The sequence below is a fragment of the Phocoena phocoena genome, chromosome 1 (assembly GCF_963924675.1).
Source record: "Phocoena phocoena chromosome 1, mPhoPho1.1, whole genome shotgun sequence".
Taxonomy (NCBI): Eukaryota; Metazoa; Chordata; class Mammalia; order Artiodactyla; family Phocoenidae; genus Phocoena; species Phocoena phocoena.
In genome coordinates, this window is record NC_089219.1 from 186,330,760 (window position 1) to 186,344,928 (window position 14,169).

A 14,169-nucleotide genomic window follows, 5' to 3' on the forward strand; every position below is an offset into this window, starting at 1 on the left:
TAGTAGAGTTCCCTATGCTGTACGGTACAGTAGGTCCATGTTGTTTATCTATTTTGTATGTAGTGGTGTGTATCTCTTAATCCCAAACTCCTAATTTCCCCCCCCTCCTTTCCCCTTTGGGAACCATAAGTTTGTTTTCTATGTCTGTGAGTCTGTTTCTGTTTCATAAATAAGCTCATTTGTATCCTTTTTTTTAGATTCCACATATGAGTGATATCGTATGGTATTTGTCTTTCTCTGTCTCACTCACTTCACTTAGTGTGATAATCTCTCTAGGTCCATCCATGTTGCTGCAAATGGCATGATTTCACTCTTTTTTATGGCTGAGGAATACTCTGTTGTATATATGTACCACATCTTTATATTCCTGCCTTAGTCAGCTCAGCTGCCATAACAAAATACCACAAACAGGGTGGCTTTCAATAGAAACTTATGTCTTACGGTCTGGAGGCTGGAACTCCAAGATCAAGGTGCTGGCGGGTTCAGTTCATGGTGAGGGCGCTCTTCCTGGCTCTCAGACAACCACCTGGTCTCCAAGTATAATCACACTGGGGGTTAGGGCTTCAGTACGTGGATTTGGAGGAGTGGACACGATGTTTCTGTCCATGACTTTGCCCACAGTATATTTTAAAAAAGTATAAAGCCATCACCAAACAAATTTGGCTATAGTGTGTTTAGATGACACAGGCCCTAGTAAACCGGGACCAAGGAAGTGTTGTCAGTTGCCTATTTTCTTCGTATCTGAAGTCGAGGTGAGCGTATGTGAAGCTCGGTTGGGCTGGGAAGATAGCCAGCATCCAGCCTCGATTGTTCTGATGACTGCTCTTCTTCTTTTACTTCTCGTGTTCCATTTGACTTTCCTGAGTTAAGTCCTTATAGTGGATGATGAGTGGAGAGCAGAGGTTGAAAGCACTTGCTGAAATACGTGAGTGCCTCCGGCAGCGTCCCCAGGCCGCTCAGAAGCCGCCGGCTCCTCGCCGGTGATGCCGCGGCTCCTCAGCGTGTGGGATTGATGTTGAGGAGAGCGGGCCCGAGCTCTTTAGAGTGCAGCTCTTGGACAGCTCTGTACTTCTGCAGATGCTAACTTACTGATCTTCCCAGAGCCTCGTGAATGTGCAGGTGGCATTCTGGTGTCCTTGTGGAGACGAGGCAGCAGAGGCTCAGCTGCATGCTGGCTCCTGGGAGCGTCCAGTGTCTCAGTCCTGCGCACTCCCCCTGCTTTGCGCGTGACTAAATCGCCTGCTTTTTTAAGAGGAAAAGTCCTAAATTAAAAAAGATACAAACGCACACCCATACTTATTCCTACTTTGCTAAAAGAATGCTGGGAAAGACATTTCTCCCCTCAGAACCAGGGTGGCTTATAAAGAGCTGACAGGATTGATTCTCTGAAGCTGGAAGGCGTACGTAAATATATCCATTCAGATGATCGGGTAAAAGAGAAAAATCTAAGCATGGTTTTACATTTCTATTGCGATTTCACTATGCCAGGCGGTAGAGGTGGCCTGGTTCTGGAGAAGGACCGACGCTTCTAGCAGAGCCCCCCACGGCCCAGGAAGAGGCCCACGGCTGATGGTCTGTAGACCAGATGTGCCCCAGCCTGGTCTTCAGGCTGACACTAGTCTGTGATGTTTTCTGTGGTTTATAGCAGGATGAGATGGTTAAGGATAGTGGAAGGTTTCCATGAAGCTTTCTTTTCTAATGTTAAAATTACTTCTCTCTCTCTCTTTTTTTTAATGAAATGATGGTACCGGAAATGGTAATCCGTTTCTGAAAGCTGTTCTGGCAAAATTTTAAAACTGGCAACTGTGTGACTTGTACCATTTTTTTTTCTTTTTTAATTTTGCTGCTCGCTGAAATCTGAAATGCTTAGAACTGCTGCCCTTGGTCAAATAAACCATTGTCTTGAAATAAGCAGTTAGAATTTGAGTGGAGTGGCCTTTAGCATCTGTGTGCATGTTACCTTCCATCAGCTTGCCGCAGTCTCATCACAGGACCTTGAAACGTAGCGACACCTTGGCCCGCCCTGTGTTTCCCAGTGTCCACGTGTTATAAGAGGGGTAAGCTCTTTGCCAGGGTTGCAGATGGGCACGTTGAGGCCTGGAGAGGTGAGGTGTCCTGTCCCCAGGCACACAGCGGACAGGAGGGGGCGTGTCATCAGGCCTGGGTCAGCACTCAGCCTGCTGTCGTACTCCTCCAGCAGCTCTGCCAGGTGGGAGCTTCTTAGGCTGTCTCTGGCCCAAGAGAAAGGGAGCCCTGCGCGTGCCTGGCCTGCCGCGTGCTTCTCCCTGCTCCGCCCCACATCGCCCCACGGAGCTCAGCTGGGGACGGAAAGACCCAACAGGACCTTCCTTTCCTTTGCTTCGTCCCTCGTAGTTCTCCGGCCTTTTCAACAAGCCGGAAGAGCCCAGAGATGAGTCTCCGTCTTCGTGGAGGCTGGGCCTCAGGAAGACCGGCAGCCAGAACGTGCTGGGCGAGGCGGCCAGGTCCAGGGAGGCCCTGCGGGACCGGGGCGCGTCCATCCACCGCTCGGCCTCCAGCCCCCGCATCTCCACTGTGCTGGACACCAGAGAAAAGGTGCAGTTTCCCTCTGTGACAGTGCAACCTCGGGAACAAAGGAAAACATTTTCTAGTCCCTAATTTGATTCTGGAAGTACAGAGTCTTTAAAAGGAGACAGGCACGTTGATTAATCATGTAGCTCTTTGCTTGCTATTACTTGCTTGGCCAAGAAAGAAAGAGACCCCTTTTCCTTTTGGCATATACCTTCTGCTCATTCTTCCTTACCCTCCTTACCTGGGGCAAAAAAGTGGGTCAGAAGCATGAAGATTTGGATACGGCCTAAAAGGTCCCTCTGAACCGGTAACAGTATTTATTCTTTTTACGTTTAGAAGCAGAGCTCCTCGCTTGGGCTCTCAGTCCTGATAGGTCCCTCTGAACCGGTAACAGTATTTATTCCTTTTACGTTTAGAAGCAGAGTCCCTCGCTTGGGCTCTCAGTCCTGATAGGTCCCTCTGAACCGGTAACAGTATTTATTCCTTTTACGTTTAGAAGCAGAGCTCCTCGCTTGGGCTCTCAGTCCTGATAGGTCCCTCTGAACCGGTAACAGTATTTATTCCTTTTACGTTTAGAAGCAGAGCTCCTCGCTTGGGCTCTCAGTCCTGATAGGTCCCTCTGAACCGGTAACAGTATTTATTCCTTTTACGTTTAGAAGCAGAGCTCCTCGCTTGGGCTCTCAGTCCTGATAGGTCCCTCTGAACCGGTAACAGTATTTATTCCTTTTACGTTTAGAAGCAGAGCTCCTCGCTTGGGCTCTCAGTCCTGATAGGTCCCTCTGAACCGGTAACAGTATTTATTCCTTTTACGTTTAGAAGCAGAGCTCCTCGCTTGGGCTCTCAGTCCTGATAGGTCCCTCTGAACCGGTAACAGTATTTATTCCTTTTACGTTTAGAAGCAGAGCTCCTCGCTTGGGCTCTCAGTCCTGATAGGTCCCTCTGAACCGGTAACAGTATTTATTCCTTTTACGTTTAGAAGCAGAGCTCCTCGCTTGGGCTCTCAGTCCTGATAGGTCCCTCTGAACCGGTAACAGTATTTATTCCTTTTACGTTTAGAAGCAGAGCTCCTCGCTTGGGCTCTCAGTCCTGATAGGTCCCTCTGAACCGGTAACAGTATTTATTCCTTTTACGTTTAGAAACAGAGCTCCTCGCTTGGGCTCTCAGTCCTGATAGGTCCCTCTGAACCGGTAACAGTATTTATTCTTTTTACGTTTAGAAGCAGAGTCCCTCGCTCGGGCTCTCAGTCCTGATGAGGCCCAGGCAGAGTAGCACTTAGAAAAACAAATTTTAGCGTCTCATTGTTTCATTAATTGATGTATGATCCGGCTGCCTTCTCATCTACTGTTCATCCAGAAGGAGCACGTTTCTGTGTCTTCACTCTGGGTTCCAGAGTTCACGGGGCTCGCTTGGTGCACCTCTCTGGGGCTGGGTCTCCTTTAACCACAGACCCCTCACTCGGTCCTGGGTTTCCGGAGACACTCGGGCCCGAGGTGTGTGGGCTGGATTAGCTCTGGGGCCCATTTGTACCTGAGGCTGCATTTCGAGGAAAAGAACTTGAGAGCGCAGTTGCTGTCTGTGGCCTTTCAGAAGCTCCCTGTCTCTGCAGGGCTGCTGCTTGGTGTGACTGGTGCTGCTCTTTCCTGTTCGATGGCCCTGACTTTTCCCATGAGAACTATTTCCCTACATGTTGGTTTTTAATGGAGGAGAGTTGGGAATGAGCCTTTGAATGCTAACCTTTTTTAATACCACTCAAACTGGAATTGGTATTGAATCTGGAAGTAAGATTATATAGGTATATTAAGTTCTGCTTTTTTACCCAAAATGTTTTACACTGTGTCAGAACTCTGCCTTCCCTGTGCGTTCCTTGTTTTGATTTTACAGGAGCGAGAAAGCAGAAGCTCTTTCAGCGCACTGGGGCCGCGGAGGCTGAGCGCCGCCAGCGACCTGGAGGAGAAGGAGAACAGGTACTCCGCACCGGGGCCCCACGGCCGCCCTCCCACCCCGGAGCCCTAGCCCTCCGCCCGCGCCTTGCCGGTGCTGGGCCGTCAGCTCGACTCTCCCGTGTGGGTTCGCTTTAGTCCACAGCTGGCTCTGTGCACATGGGGTCTGTGTCCACCGGAGGCTCAGGCACTCCTCGTGCCAGGACAGGGCCTGTCCCCTGGGGAACACTAAAAATGTGGTTATTTAATTGAACTGATCAACTTCTAATTTGTAAGTAAAGTCTTCCTCATCAGTTAAAATGAATATGGGAATGTTGAGGTATCGCTGCATCTCAGAGCAGAGCCTGGGCTAGAGCCTTGCTTCTCAAGGTGCGGTCCTCCAACCAGCAGCACCGGGGCCACTGGAAGCCCATTAGCAATGCAGAGTCTCAGTCCCGCCCAGACCTGCTGAAGTAGATGGGCGCTTGCACAAAGTCCCCTCGGTGGTTGAAAGGCGCGTTAAAGCTTCGGAAGGACTGCCCTGGGGGACCTCCCCGGGTTACCAGCTGTGGTTAGGAAGAGGTGCCAGGGCCGCTCCTGGCCGTCGCCCGTGTAGGAAGCTGAGGAGGCTCCTTCACTTGCACGCACGTCCTCTCTGCCTCCCCCGTCCTGCCTCTGCTTACTTTGAGCGGCCCTGCCAGGCTTTCTAACTGAGGAACGAAGTGACCCCTCCTTATGAAAGGGCTCCAGATCCGCACCACAAGCAGTTGGTACCTACTGAGATGGGTTGGCTTTGAAGTTGCTAAAAGGAGGCAGACACGAAGCCTTAACCAGTCCCCCGTCTGTGCGGGGAGACAGGTGTATGAACACCTATCTCTTGAAAAGGGCCCTGTTGCTGTCTCTGCAGCCACATGCGCTCCGCCTGCCCGGCCCCCCACCTCCCAGTTTATGCCGTGCCCTGGACAGAGGGCGGGGCCAGTGTTTTGTTTTGTGTCCGTCCTGCATCCACAGAGAGTCGGCTGCTCACCTGGTGCGGAGTGGCCCCCCCGCCCGCCAGCTGCGGAGGGACGGAGCGGAGGGGAGCGAATCTCTGCAGATGGCCGCCCCTTCCACCTACGTGACAACCTACCTGAAAAGGTACCAGGCTCCAAGGCTGGGAGGTGGTTTCCTTCACTCTGGCCGTGGGCAGATGGGCAGTAAATTGCATGCCTTTTTATACCCAGTTAGCACAACAGAAACGAATCAAGAACTGAATTGCTTTTAGATTTTTTGGGAGTGACATCTTAAGTAATTTTAAATCAAAGTTAATTTCTTTCCCTAACTGAATCAGAGTAAGCTAATTCCAAGTTCTCCCCACAGACAGATCTGAATATATACTCCATCCTTTCAGTCCTGTAAAATCTTCAGCCAGATATGACTTTGGGTAGACTCTGAGCAGGACTGAATTTAAGTCGCCCTTGCCCGGTAGCCAGCTCTCCTTCCTCAGCTCAAGTCACGCTTTGGGGGGAGGGAGGGAGGGGCCTGTAGGGTGTAGCGGGGGCAGGATGGGGACAGATGTTAATTGCATTAAAAAAAATTTCATATTGAAGCCTGTTAATTTAGGGACTTGAGTTGTTTTTTTTTTTTTTATGACTTTAATGGCCCTCAGATCCATCAAGATATGAAACTCGCAAGTCTGGTGCAGAGAAGGTACCTGGGTTTCCTTCCCCTTTTCTCACCTGTATACCCCTTTCTGCAGTTATCTTCTTTGCCATGTACCAGCCAGCAAGCAAGGCACCTTTGCCAGAGCCATTAAGCTATAAGACACACTCAATTAATATTTCCATTTGAACTTCGCTGCTGATGTGGAGGAATCTGATTCTCATTGCTTCCTCTGAATTCTTTCTTCACTTGTACTCTCTCAACCAAACCCCTCCAACTGCCTCATCACGCCACAGCTTTCATCAGTAGGTTTTTAGGTGATTCTTGGCTACCCTAGGCACAGGCTTTGGCCACAGACTGTGTGTTTGGGATCAAAACCTGTTTTCACTTGATAGGAATAATCTCGTCAACCAGTTAATGTTGGAACGTGGGGACTGTGCCATAAATCAAACAGCCACTGTCACCTTTTAACGCCCTTCAGTTCTGCAGATACGTCCTGTAAGAGAGGGCTCAACTTTGAAAGGGAGCAAGTACAATTCATTGATGCCACTGAAGCTTCGTCCTACAGCCTCAGTGTTTTTGGCTTTAATGAGGCTGTTGCCTGTTTGTCTTTGAGGGTGAGGCCTTAGTCTGAATAGATAACTTATTACTCCTTATAGCTGGATCCAAGCTGAAACCAGGACCAAGAAAACTTCTCTAAGAAAAGAATGTTCTAGAACTTAGGAAAGATGAAGGTGGCATCTTCATCTTCATCTTTAATGTTCAGGCCTGGTGTTATTTTGTGGTAGGGTTGGTGGCTTTCTGGATCCAAGTCATCAGCAGATGGATGGAGTGAGTAGTGTTTGGTTTCATAGATGTCGTTTGGCATAATCATGGTGAACAGAGGAGAGGGGACACTCCTCTTTAGGGTGGGAAGCGTGCTTAATTATGTGAGCATGTTTGAGAAAATTTCTACAGCTTGCTCTATACCTTGGACTTCCAAAGCTTTTCTTCTGTAATCCTAAAGCACTTTTTTATTTTACAAATCTTATTTTATGATCTTTCACAAGGAAAGAATCATATACAATCACTGTTTCAAACAGAAAGTGTGGATAGACATTTGTCATTCTTGGACTATGCCAAACCTCAGAAACTTTCCATTTTCAGTCTCCTTATTTTTTAGGCAGAAATTCCTTTTATAACAGCCCAGTAAAATGCATCTTTTGTCGAAGAAGTCTTCCTGGCTTTTTTGGGTCACCCCCGCCTCAAGTGTTTCATTACTATTATAGTCAAGAAGTTTTTTAAAAAATTCTAATCCAAATAATTTTTTGCCGCAGTTGAGATGGTTCCTACCTGTCTTCAGCTGAGACAGGGGAAAGCTGGCCTCTGTTGCCTGTACAGTATTACTTGCTAGACCTAAGCCTTGAAATCCTCCCAAGGCGTTTTGGCCTCTGTCCTCTTCTCTGCTCTTTAATCCTGAGTCCCTGCTCCAAACCCTCTGCAGATTCTCGGGCTCACTTTAGCTTTCGCAGTGTTGCTTCTGTCTCTGGGAAGCAGCTGGGGTTGCGTGACTTTGTCGGGGGTGTTGGAGTTCTTCTTTCCAGCGCGCTGCCTCTGCCGCCCGTCTTCCCCTCCCCCAGCCCCACTCCACCCGTGCGCTCCGCTCCCTCCTTCCTGTTGCTCTTCATCTCTCCTCCTCCCCGCGCCTTCCCTCTGTGGGGTGATGGTCAGAGGCCTGCGTGCTGCCTGGGGCCCCGCTCGAGCTGGGCTGGGCCCCTCCGCTTCCCAGCTGTCGTGCCCTCTCTCCATCCACCTCCTTTAAGCGCGTAGTCTGGGTGGGGAGGTGGTGCTGGGCGGGGGGCGAGCAGCGTGTCCTGAAGGAAGTGACCGTGTGCTGTTTTGCAGTGCGTCCTGTGGTGGACGTAGTGGCCCCTCAAGCCCCTACCTCTCAGCCAGTCACAACCCACCTCCTGCTGCCTCACTCATTACCATTGGTTCCTCCAGCTCTGGGGCGGCAGGTGGCAGCCCGCCGCCTGCTCCCCCGCTCCACTCAGTGCAGACACTGCTGCATCTGTGCACCACGCAGGTAAGGCTGCTGGGGGCCGCTGGAGTCACATCTGGAGGCTCCAGCCAGGAGACTCCGGACTCCTGGAGAGTGTCCCTGCGTCAGTGAGGACGCTTTTGCTCTGACCTGTGTTGGCCAGGCAGCAGCTGCTCGTCAGGTAACCATAGGGCAGGCTTAGGCCTTGCCTCCTGGTAGCTCTCCCAGCTGGGTTACAACGTAAGGGCCTGGCTATTGTGCTAAATCGCGTGTTACAAACAGCCCACATGTCATTTATGCTAATTTCCCAGGAAGTATCAGGAGGGATCTCTTCTGTTTGCTCTTTTTGGAAGATGGCATTCAACCCAAATCGAAAGGGACGCTAATTCTTGTCCCGGAAGCCTCCTACAGCCCCCTTCTGAGAATTTCCAGCAGTGAGTGTTTTTGCGGCACCCGCTGCGGGAAGGAGGAGATGTGTGTTTGTCTCCTCTCTGCTGCCGGCTGACACCTTCTTGGTTTCTAGCTCATCCGAGGGGTGGCACGGGCAGAGCGTCGTGGGAACCTGGGGCAGAACTTCAGCTGTGGCTGTGAATGTGGTCGGAGATATTTTCCTTTGGGTGCAGTACAGGGGCCCCTCCACTGGGTCTTGTTTCTACAGCTGACACAAAGAAGATGAAAAACGTCGTCGAGGCCGGTGTAGCAGCGAGGACACGGCTGGTGCTGGTACCCGACTGGTGCCCGACCGGTCGCTGCGTTTCTTTGCCTGACAAAAGTGGGGCTCATTTGTTTGGCCAGGTGGGGTGGCTTATGATGGACTGCTTCTAACAGTGCTGTATGATTATTTATACATTTACTAGGCCCCATAACAATCCATTTGCACAGGCATGGTTAACGTTAGCCCCACAGATGGAGACACTGAAGCACAGAGAGGCTACTGATTAATTCAGAACGAGGCCTGGGAAAGAATGGTAATGGCCACCCTTTGTTGAACCCCAGCGTGTGCCAGGCATGGGGCTCGTACCGTACAGTATTACATCAGGACTTGCTTTACTCACACATAACAGTGTATCCAAATAATACTGACTAGGTTTATTTTAAAGGTTTATTTTTTTTCTCTCAGTTAAGACAGTCCAGAAATAGGCAGTGCTGGCACATAGCTCCAGAGCCACCAAAGGGTCTGTGTTCCTTCTGTCTTTCCGCTTCACAATGTTTAGATCGTGGCTTCCATTTCCATGGGTTGCCTAATGGTCCAAAATAGCTGCCAGCGTTCTAGCCATCATGGCTGTATTCTAGGCAGGGAGGAGGAGGAAAGGGGGAAGTATGCGAAGAGGGAATGCCTCTGAACTGAGAATTTCCCCGGACGCACTGATCTTCTGCTCGTGTCTCCCTGGCCACCTCTAGCGACCCGGGAGACTTTGAAAAGTGTGGATTTTTAGCTAGGCGCATTGATGCCTTGAATGATAGGGTCCTGTTAGTAAGGAGGAAAAGGAACGTGAACATGGGTGAGGCAGCTGGCTGTGTTACATATGGTCCTAAAGAGCCCTCCGGTGTATGGAACATTATCCTCATTTTATGGATGAGGAAGCTGAGACCAAAAATGTAATGATCTGCCCGAGGTCGCTCGGCCAGGAGGGAACAACCACGGCAGGATTGGAGCCTAGATTTGTGCGTTTGGGGGCTCTTTTCTTTTTCACTATTTTCCTTCCACTGAGTTTATCCTTTATTGTGGGTACTATACTGAGTGTTCCACAGACATTTGATTTAATCATCACAAGATCCCTGCACTTCAAGGCAGCATTATCCCCATTTTACAGGGAAGAGATCGGAGAGGTTACACTCAGCCCCAGGTGGTTCCAGAGCCTCCGATCCCTGCTCTGGAGCTGCCTCTGTTCGGATCCTAACAACCTCCTTGTAAAATTATATATTTCACGATAATAGTAAGAATCCTGCTCTGTAATTTGACACATAAAATCCTTGGCATTTCTCCAGCGCAAGAAATTGCAGAGACCCAAGCGTGTTATTAAGCTAGAAGGAATTCCATGTAAGGTTTCGATAAGTGTAACGAGTTTATAGCTTTGTTCCTGGCTGATTTTATTAGTGCTTCCTACAGGCTCATACATCTTGTAAGTCTGAGGAATTATTTGCCTTCATTTTTTGAATTAAAAAACGAATGTGAAATTTCACCTTTTTTCTGAGCTATTAATTGCTTCTGGAGAAGTGGCTTGTATTTTTTAGATACCACTTCAAAACTGTTCTAATTTTATACTGGCATCTAGGTACCATATTTAGGTTTTTATGATCTGATTAATTCTTTCAAGCTTATTATGATAATGTGATTATTTGAAAATGAGCTTATAGCTACTTAGAAGCATTCTGGTAATTCTAAGTAGGTGCAAAAACCAGATTTCTAGCATTCATTATTTTCATTTCTTTCTCCATCTTTGTGAGTATCAATTTTGGATCTCTGTTACCCCAGCAACAAGCTGTGACATCACAAATGATAGCTTTTTGGGTGGAAAGCCAATGGTTGATCTCAACTCTTTGTTAAGAAACAAAGGTCTTGTTTTCATGTAAATGAATGTAATTGTACAGCTTGCTGTTGGAAAGTCTGTAGTTAAGGTTGCGTGTAGAATCCTGTTAGTTTTGGTTTCAGTCTCTCCTGTCTGCAGTTACGAATACGGACAATCAGGCGTTTGGTTCCGTGGAAAGAGAGCAGTTGCTAAGCTAGGTGAGGTTGCGGAGTGTCTGTCGAGTGTGTCTGGGTGATCCAGGAGGACGGCCGTCCGCTGTGAGGCCACCGCAGGCACTCACTGCCCGGGACTGAAGGGCAGTGACGTGATCGTAAGTGACTTCAGTGTCTGTTGTGTGTGTGTGGAGACCAGATGGTGCTCAGGACTCATTCAGAGCTCTCTCGCATGTGTCACTATCTTGCCTTGTGCCATAGCTAATCAAAAACCAATTTTTTTCTAATCTCAAGTAAAAAATATTTTCCATAAAACATAACTGCTTGGGCAGAAGATATCAGACGGAAAGCGTAATCACTGTTCTAAGATTTAAGAGCTCAGAATGAAGAAAGCAGACCAACCCCAGACAAATGCTGAGCGAGAAGATGCTCTGGGTAAACCCACCTCGAAGCTCTGCCTCTGCCACTGCGTTGTCGTGTGCGTGCCTGACCGTGCTCTTTCTGCTTGTGTCCTTTTGATTTCAGGCCTCCTTACAAATCCCAGGCTGACTCCGCAGCGGAGAGAACAGTAGACGGTGTCTCTTGCGGCACCCCGCTCTGTGTGATCACGAATCGCCCCCCACCTAGCACTGCCAATGGGGTTGCAGCTGCCGCTCTGCTCTCCACTCCTGGAACGGACTCCTCTGTGGAAGCCAGGGAGAGGAGGAGGTGTGTTACGACTGATGTCACTTGTGGGGTTCTGCCTTGAGGTAGTAGGTAGCGGGGTGGGCGTGAAGTGTTTTCCCCAGCCGCACGTGCTTCTGTGAAAACGAGTCTTCATGTTACAGCTTGGGTTTTCTCTTTTGCCTCTGGGAGATTTTTGGTGGAGATCTTAATTCTTTCTGATTATTTAACGTAGGTACTTCTTCTGTTATGGATCTGTGGGCATTTCTTCTTTCTGTTTGTCTTACGAGAGAGATGGCTGTCAGGCACTGTTTCCCCCTTTTGTGACGGAGCAGCCGGGCAGAGAGAAGCGTCTTTGGTTTGGCTCTGGTGGCCCACGACGACTGCTGGCAGCAGAGAAGAGCAGTGGTATGATAAAAGGCTCAGAGAAACGGAGCTAGGATGTGCAGTTTTGATGAATTGGAAGTGGACGGTACATGGTGATACTGTAGAGGGACGGTGGCCAGCTGTTCTGCAGGCTCCTCGGAGGGGTGGTGGGAGCAGCCGCGAGCGGACCTCAGAGAGACCTAAGGCAGCAGCTAAGAGAACCTTCTGAGCGTGACCATGGAAGGTGTGACCAAGGAGAGCAGGCCATTTTCTTCCACTAGAAGGAGTGGTAAAAATAGAACGCATTCCATTTGGGAGTTTCAGATTGACATAAAGACTGAAGCCATAATTATCCCTTTTTTAAGACTAGAAAAAGAGGTCAAATCTTACCAAAATTTAGATTTCACTTTGACTTCATTTTATTTTGAATATCCAAAGGAAGGAGGTGTATATTTCCGAGTGTCTATGTGTGTAACAAGGCAGCGTGTCGTTTCAGCTACAAGGTACAATGAGTTAAACTTTTTAGACGTTCGTTTATTATAAAGATAGCTCTAAGACATGCATCTTGAGAAGAAACAGAAGGAAGATATTAAGTTGAAAAAGAGTGTTTTTCTTCCTTTCCTCCCTTTCTTTTTTCATTTCCTTACGTAAAACTTGAAGAAATTCCATTTTCTGGGCTAAGAGATTGCAGAGCTAACAGTTGTCATCTTTTAATAGGCTCACAGCCAGGAAAGTTTTAATAAATCAATCTTCAGTATTTAATGTCTATGTATTTCATAGCTCAGACGTTACTTAGATACTGTTAGTTTCATCTAGAAACTAAATGCGAAAGCAATCTTTCATTAGCTGGGGAAAAAAACTCCCTTTAAAAACTCCTCCTGAGCTGAGACAAGTGAAATGAGTCAAGTTCATCATCAAGATCATGGTCCCGGGAAGGATGCGTAAACCAGGTTCTTTATCAAACTGCATTATTAAATACTTAGTTGCATGAACCATTATTTAGAGAAATCTAGAGAAACGATTACTGTCTTCTGGGAATTTTATAACCTGTGATCGATAACCTGTTACAGATTGTGATTTTTGTTTTAGAAGTTTTATTCAAGCCACAGATATTTATTGAGTACCAGCCGTGTGCCACATGTTTTATAGAACTAGGATGTATTTCCTCAAGGAACAGCAAATGTAAGAATAAAAGAATTAGGTCAAGATATTAATGAATTGTAATATGAATGTGGTATATCAAGATGAGTGCACTTTAGGGATGGCACAAAATAGGTATAGATATTCGTTAGATAAATAATAATTATTAGATAATAAAATAAATAGCTGGCACAAGATAAATAGCTGGGAGGGTATTAGACAAAGAGCTGTTGGACTCCGTCGCTTGATCTGTAGCAGCGTTTATTCCTTCCAGAATTTGCGGAGCACCTGCTGTTGCCAAGTGCTGTGACAAGCCCAGACCGCACAGCCATGAGCTGATGAGTGTGGTCTGAGCCGCTGCGAAGTGTATACGCTAGCGAAGAGGAATGAGGGTAATTGCACTTGTGATAGATGCTGTGCGTGGTGCTTTACAGAAGGTCCGCCTACTGTAGATTCGCCTTCTCGGGGTGGGGGGGTGGGGTCAGAGAAAGTCACCCTCGGGGTGTGATGCCCGAGTGAGAACTGCAGGGCAAATCACAGCCAGGTGAGGGGGAGGGGCGGGCGTTCCAGGCAGAGCAGACAGCCACCGCAGAGACACCAAGGAGGGGGACGGTGCTCGATCCTTCGGAGAAGCTGGAAGGAGACATGGTGGCTGGAGTGTAGAGAGTGAGGGACAGAGCCGTCTGCGGTGAGGCCCGCGGCGCAGGCAGGGCTCCGTGATGCAGTCTCACCCCCAGCGAGGAGGTTGTGGGTTTATGTGCCGAGAACCATGGTGAGAGTTTTTTGAACCGCTTTGCAGAGATGTGCTTCACACAGCATGTAATTCACCAGTTCAACGCAGCCATCCCCACAGTCAATTTTAGAGCATTTTCATCACCTTAAAAAGAAACCCCGTAGCCTTTAGCTGTCGCCACCCCGTCTCCCCCTGCCCCCGAGGCCTAAGCAACCACTCATCTACTTTTTGTTTCTGTCAAGTTGCGTGCTCTGGAGATTTCATCCAAATGGACTCAGTATGTGGTCTTCTGTGACTGGCTCCTTTCCCTCAGCGGCGTGTTTTCAAGATTCATCTGTGTTGTGGCGTGCGTCAGTACTTTATTCTTTTCGTGGCCGGATACTGTTTCGTTACGTGGATATACTGCATTCTGTGTGCCATTCATAGGGTGGGGGACATTTGAGTTGTCTCCACC

General features: G+C 48.5%; 1 protein-coding gene across 2 annotated transcripts in view; it reads left to right on the forward strand.

Annotated features, from left to right (window-relative positions):
• Positions 1 to 14,169, forward strand: part of PPP1R12B (protein phosphatase 1 regulatory subunit 12B) — a 197,169-nt gene that overhangs the window by 75,486 nt on the left and 107,514 nt on the right. For both annotated transcript variants that reach the window (XM_065875856.1, XM_065875848.1), the window contains exons 10-13: positions 2,374 to 2,574; positions 4,432 to 4,514; positions 5,481 to 5,606; positions 11,339 to 11,521. In XM_065875856.1, the coding sequence (XP_065731928.1) occupies positions 2,374 to 2,574; positions 4,432 to 4,514; positions 5,481 to 5,606; positions 11,339 to 11,521 (593 nt within the window). The remainder of the gene's footprint in view (positions 1 to 2,373; positions 2,575 to 4,431; positions 4,515 to 5,480; positions 5,607 to 11,338; positions 11,522 to 14,169) is intronic.